Source organism: Microtus oregoni, unplaced genomic scaffold (assembly GCF_018167655.1).
Source record: "Microtus oregoni isolate MIOR12 unplaced genomic scaffold, Mior012 001279F_ref0000172, whole genome shotgun sequence".
NCBI classification, from domain to species: Eukaryota; Metazoa; Chordata; class Mammalia; order Rodentia; family Cricetidae; genus Microtus; species Microtus oregoni.
Genome location: NW_024545174.1, coordinates 1 through 6,270, shown reverse-complemented (window position 1 = coordinate 6,270; position 6,270 = coordinate 1). Strand labels below are relative to the sequence as shown.

Genomic DNA, 6,270 nt, shown 5'->3' with positions numbered 1-6,270 from the left:
CAGGTGACACATGCACATAACCAGAGAAACCGTGGTCACACCATGACCCAGGATGCAAAGGGCCTGGATGAGTTCAGACTCATTATTCCCTTCCAGGAAATACCCTCAGTAACCTAAGGGTCTTCCAGTCGTTTCTACAGGAATGCTTAAAGATTCACCGGAACCGTCCAATAAATAGCACTACGCTGGGGACCCAACTTTTACACATGGACCTTTGAGGAGTACTCATCAAAACCGCAGGGGATTATGTTTTCCTTTGAAAAAATACTGAGGGCCAGCGGAGCCGGCCTGGAAGGGGCGGGCATCTGCGGGCCTTAGAACCGCCCTCCACGCCTCCAGGCCGAGGAGCAGAGAGGGAGGAGGTCACAGCCTGAAGGTGTAACAGAGACAGCCACTCCCTCCAGCCTTGTGAGCAGTGAGCTGTGAACTTGAAGCTGCTAGTCAGTAGCAACCAGCAGCACTGAGCACCAACACCCAGAGCTACCATGGCCTACTGCCAGCAGGAAGGGAAGGATCAAATCATATTTGTGACCAAAGAAGACCACGAAAGTCCCAGCAACGCAGAGCTGGTGGTCGACGACCCCAATGATCCCTATGAGGAGTACCGCTTGACACTGCCAAGTGGAGAAATTAACTGGAATTGCCCGTGCTTTGGGGGGATGGCCAGCGGTCCTTGTGGAGAATCCTTCAAATCTGCCTTCGCCTGCTTCCATTACAGCACGGACGAAATCAAGGGGTCAGATTGCGTAGAGCAGTTCCAAGCCATGCGGGAGTGCGTGCAGACGTATCCAGCCGTCTATCCCCAAGAGGAGAATGAGGCCAACGGTGAGAACAAGGATGAGGACAAGGGAAACTTCTACGAGGAGGGCAAGGAGGGCAAGGAGGACAAGGAGGACAAGGAGGACGAAGATGGCGAGGAGGGCGAGGAGGACAAAGAAGAGAGTGAGGAGGAGGAGGATAACTACTACGATAGCTACTATGTGAAGGGAGAGGAAGACGATGTCTACTACGAAGGGGCTGAAGAGTGGGAGAGCGACTATTACGAAGAGGGCGACTTCTACTATGAGGAGGAGGAGGAAGATGAGAACATCTACTACGAGATTGACTACTATGGGGAGGAGGAGGAGGAGGACGAGGATGTTTACTACGAGGTTGGCTACTACGAAGTGGAGGAAGAAGAGGAGCCAGCACAATCGGTGGAGGAAGCAATTGGCACTGAGGCCTCTGCTGCCACCAAGCAGTAGCCAAGTATCTAGAAGTCCCAGTCCCCAGCTGCCGCCGCCCTTTTGCTTAAGCCTCAGGACTTTCTGCACAATAACCGCCTTCCGATAGCCCTCCACGAAAGCACCTTTCCCTCTGCTGTTCTACGCTCTGTCCTATAGACAATAACTTACCTTGATGATCAGGGGTCTTGGCGGCTTGCCATATACCCTGAAGAAAAGCGGTGTGTGTGGTGTGCGCCTGCACCCTACATAAACCTACCCCCAGCACACTAGGTCGCTGCTCAACTGTCCTCTCGAGTGCCCTGGACTTTGCTGCCTTGAAAAAAAAAACGTGACATTCTCAACAGTCAAAAGTTGTTACTCAAGAAAGTCTCTCGTGAGTAAGCCGACTTATGCTGATCCATTGTGTTCCTTTTGGTAGATTTTATAAGTCTTTGGGAAATTAAGTAGAGGCCGTTCCTGTGGGAGGAGCGATCAGAGCCTCGCCTTGAAGTGTGTAGGGGCTGCCTTGCTTCATCTCTGATATGCTAGCTTGTGCTGTTTGCAGTGCATCCAGGTTCTCGGGTGTCTACAGTTGGAAAGTAGAATTTGGATCCTTTAACTCCCCGTTCCTTGCTAAGTGAAAGGAGAGGGTGGTTTGGGGGAAGGTGCTGCTTGTTTTACAGTTTCAAAGGCCTGATTTGGGGCTCCTGCTCACTCAATACAGTCAGTTGTAACATTCTTGAGAAGTGGGGACCAAATGGTTGCCTGAAAAGCATCCAGAAGGGGATGTGGTCTGAATGAAGTATTCAATTAAAAGAAATGATTCCTTTAAAAAAAATGGAAGACAGAAAGAGAATGAGTTCTAAGACTTCGGGGGGAGGTATGTGGGGGACAAGGGGACAATGTGGAGGGAGAGGGAGGATATGTGGGGGGGAGAGGGAGAATATGTGGACTCATGAATGCCACAGCATTCGTGCGGAGGTCAGAGAACAGCCCAAGGCTGTCACTGTCTGCTTACCACCTTGCCTGAGGCAGGGTGTCAGCTGGTTTTCGGTTGCATATGCCAGGCTAACTGTCCCTCTGGCTTCTGGGAATCCTTTCTCTCCCTTTAGGAGCCATGGGTCACAGACGTTCCTGTTGGCATGTCTTACTTCTCTCTGGGTTCTGGAGATTCAAACTCAGGTCCTCGTGCTTGCACAGAATGCACTTTTACCCACTGTACCATCTTCCAGCCATTTTTGGTTGGTTTGTTTTTTTTTTTTTTTAAATGAGGTCTTGCTGCAGTGTGGCCCAGGACAGCCGTGAACTCTTGATCTTCTGGTCTCAGTTTTCCCAAGTGCTAGGATTACAAGTTTTGTTGCCACACCCTGTCATTAGATCTAGTTTGGGCACCTAAGAAAATCATTTACACTGGCGAGATAGATGAGCGGGTATAGGCACTTGCCACATGATGACCTGAGTTCAATCCCTGGGACCCGCATACTGGAAAGAGAGAACCTCTGACCTCTACACACAAATAGTGGCACACACAGACCCAACACACACACACACACACACACACACACACACACACACACACACACGGAATAAATAAATGTACTTTTATTTGTGATATAGAGAAACTGGACTAGCTTGGTCTAGAAGAGGTGAATAGAAATAGGAAAAGCAATCAAACTATTAAGGTTGTTTCTCTCATCTAACTACTAAACCAGGGCTAAACTTGCTTAGCTTCCAAGATCAGACAAAACGGCATGTTCATGGTATGGCCAGTACCTAAGGTTGGTTTTCAATTGTATTAGTATATTAGATAGAATGACTTACAAAGGTTTTGAAAGTGACCATTACGCAGTCACCAGCATGGTTTTTGAAGCAGAATTTCTGAAGAATACATGCTGCTGTTTTTCAGCTCTTCCCAGGTGACTGCAGTGACTAGCTCTGCTCCAGAGGATGACGTCAAGCACCATCAAGTGGAACAATTTTGATTAGTTTTTCTGCAAATGTTCGCTTCTCTATGCCCTAGGAGGCCGTTCCCATCTTCTGTGACGTATGGCTTCTATTTATGGAGGACCTACTATTATGAGTTTAAGGTCCTTCCTGACAGACAGTAAATCATCTGCTGTGACTCAGGAGAAAATTCTTATTAATGAAAGAAAAGTCAAACCTCCCCATCACTGACAACAGTGACGTCACTCTCCAGGCTCATCAGGACTCATAAAAATGAATGAGATAGTAATACAGATAGGCAGGGGTGGGTATGTTCACTGAAGAGATCACCCCCCCCCAAAAAAAACCCTGTTCTTTCTAAAATGAATTCCAGAACGTTTTTTTTTTTGTTTTTTTTTTTGTTTTTTTTTTTTTTACCAACCCTGATATTAAGACTCTAATTTTCCAAAAGAAACTCACCTGGTTATTGGGCCACTGGGCAGACTGACCAGCAGCAATGGGGACCTGTGTGATCCTGATTTGCCTTTTCTGCATGGGCTAACCTATCAGTTGACTTCTTCATTCTTTAATAATCCACAGATCCTTGGAGTATCACACCATCAGAGAAACTACAAATGGAAATGGCTGGAAAATGGCATCTGGTCTTCAGGCGTGGGGAAAGAAGATTTAGTGACATGATTTCCTGGTCAATTGGTGGCTTTCCAGGGGTGCCAATTTGCCATAGACTGTGGGTCTGGCCAACTGACTCATTTTGTCCCCGCATCCCACCTTCCTCATGGCACATGGTCTTTTCCTGGATGGTGGTGGTTTTTTTTCTTCCATTTAATGAGAAAGTAGTAAGGTAGGTGAAATGTGTCTGCTTCCTCAGGATGTGTTTTGTGTCTCCTCAGATACCCTGTGGCTTCTCACCTCCTACACTGTGCACCCTTAAAACGAAGTAATTAAGATCCCCAAGATCTCAGGAAAGACCTTCTGGAATTTGTTCACAGAGCCCCTAGTTTGAAACTTCGATTCTGACCTCTGATATATCAAACCGGAGAAGACGTGACTTTGGAGCAAGGCCCCTGGAATCAGGCAAGAAGCTGTTGCCTAAGGCCTGTACTCAGGCTGGCCTGTGCGTGTGTCTTTTGCACGTTTTTGAAATTCCAGTCGTTCCCCCCATAGGGTGCTCACATTTTGCTCTGAGACCTGTTAAAACATGAAGAGCCCTGGAGGTCTGTCCAACAGATGAGGTCCCTAGGGTGTCCTCAGGCTCTGTCTGCAAAGTTGAATATTTTGTTGATGTGGCAAGTAAACATGACAATTGAGCTAAGAGAGTAGTGCGAGCTGAGGTACTAAGTCTGAGGTAGGTCTCCTGCTGCTGGCCTTCTTCTTGGGCATGGGAATGACAGGACTCCTGCTGGTCATCCTCTTTGGTTTCAAGGCACGGTGAACAGACGTTGGGAAGTACAAAGCACGCTAGGAATGTGCAGTGTTTGTATGCCTGGATGATACAAACACAAGAGCATTCCTGTAGCATCCCTCAAGATAATCGCTACGAGTCTGACAAAGCTTCTGAGGCTTGAATCTGTACGTGTCTGTGTAACTCTAGGCAATTCTATTTCTCCCATGTTAACCTCCAAACTCTGTGGTCCTCCTGGAAACAGCCCTTGCCTCCCCCATTTTCCCAAAAGTCTCAAAACTTGGTCTAGCTACCCATCCCCATTTATTTTTCTCATCTGTATCTCTCTACTAGGACTATGAGCAAAACAGAGTAATTCCCTTATATTTTCCTTTCTTTTTTAGATTTAAAGATTTATTTCTATTTGTGTATGTGTGTCTTCTGTCTGTGTCTACCATATGTAATATGGGTGTGGCCGCCCATGGAGTCCAGGAAACGGTATAGGACCTCTTGGAGATGTGGTCACAGATTGCCTGACACGAGCGCTGGGAATCAAGCCTGGGTTCTCTGGAAGAATAAAGCCCACCCTGACAGCTTCCTTTGGCCCTTCCTAAGTCCATCTGCATGATTACAGATGGGAGTCTTACAGGTGACCTGTCAGAACTTGTTGGCATTAATAGTGAACATTCAAGACCTCACAGATTCAAAAGCGCTGTCATATGGGAGTAACAGGTGAAACTCCTAAACTATGTCTTGACTGATTCTTTTCTTTTCTTTTTTCTTCTTTTGTTGTTTGACAGGAAAAACCAACTCAGGCCATGAGATCAACTTTTAATCTTCTGTGGAAAGCCTCAAAACAGGAAATGCACACCTCTGATCAAGAGAAGGATGAACACGTTTTGTAAAACTGATTTCCTTTGGGTCCATCTTCCTTTTCTGAAACAAAAAAATAACTAAAATGATTTATAGAGCAGCCAAATATCTTCTTCTACCTAGAGTTCATAGAGATATGTATTTTTCTCATGAGACAAGAAAATTCATTTTCTTATACATGTTCTATTTTATGACCTAGCATTTCCCATCGAACAAAAGGATCTTAGTGAAAACCAGGGGAGCAAACCTAAATAACACCATTAGTGGTGAATGGGAGCTCCATTGCCTTAAGCAAACAACCCTGGGCAAAATCAGTTCTCAACCAGTATGGTCATCTGTAAATGATATGAATTTGCTTATTTTTTGCAGAGTACTCTTTTTGTTTAAAGCTATATAAAGAAAATACTTTGATATTAGCTGATTTACCATTGGTCCCCTGTAAAAATTAAAATTCTTTTTGACTAATTTGGTTACCTCCATAGCTAGAAGGGTACCTGTAATTGAACAAATTGATTTTTGATTAATGTTTAGAATACCTACCATTCAGAGGGTTTGCCAAAATGAATACAGAAAAGCAAACCTTCACTGACAAAAGACTATTACACTCAATTCACAACCAGCTGTTAAAGTTTGACAATAAGAAATGAATGAACAATCAGACATAAATGAACACAGTTCATGAACAGACACTTTTCTAAATAAGACCCCCGACTCCTAGCATGATGAAATTGCCATTTCTTAAGATGGAGATGCTCCTTGGAGAATTGCATACCATGTTACCTTACACAGGGCCATTTCCTTACTTCCTCTCCTCTAGATCTGCCCACTGATGTAGACTGACAGATAGCCTCATAGCTTGCTGCAGTT

At 45.4% G+C, this 6,270-nt stretch overlaps 1 protein-coding gene and 1 long non-coding RNA gene across 2 annotated transcripts; both read left to right on the top strand.

Moving 5' to 3' along the window:
- Positions 1-479: 479 nt before the first annotated feature.
- LOC121445833 (mitochondrial intermembrane space import and assembly protein 40-like) lies at positions 480-1,555 on the top strand. Its single transcript, XM_041647980.1, has one exon. The coding sequence runs from the start codon at positions 486-488 to the stop codon at positions 1,242-1,244; it is 759 nt and encodes a 252-aa protein (XP_041503914.1). The 5' UTR covers positions 480-485; the 3' UTR covers positions 1,245-1,555.
- On the top strand, positions 1,555-5,723 carry LOC121445834. Its single transcript, XR_005974013.1, has 3 exons — positions 1,555-1,599; positions 3,729-3,990; positions 5,331-5,723. It is a non-coding gene; the product is annotated as an uncharacterized LOC121445834 (long non-coding RNA).
- The last annotated feature ends 547 nt before the right edge of the window (positions 5,724-6,270 follow it).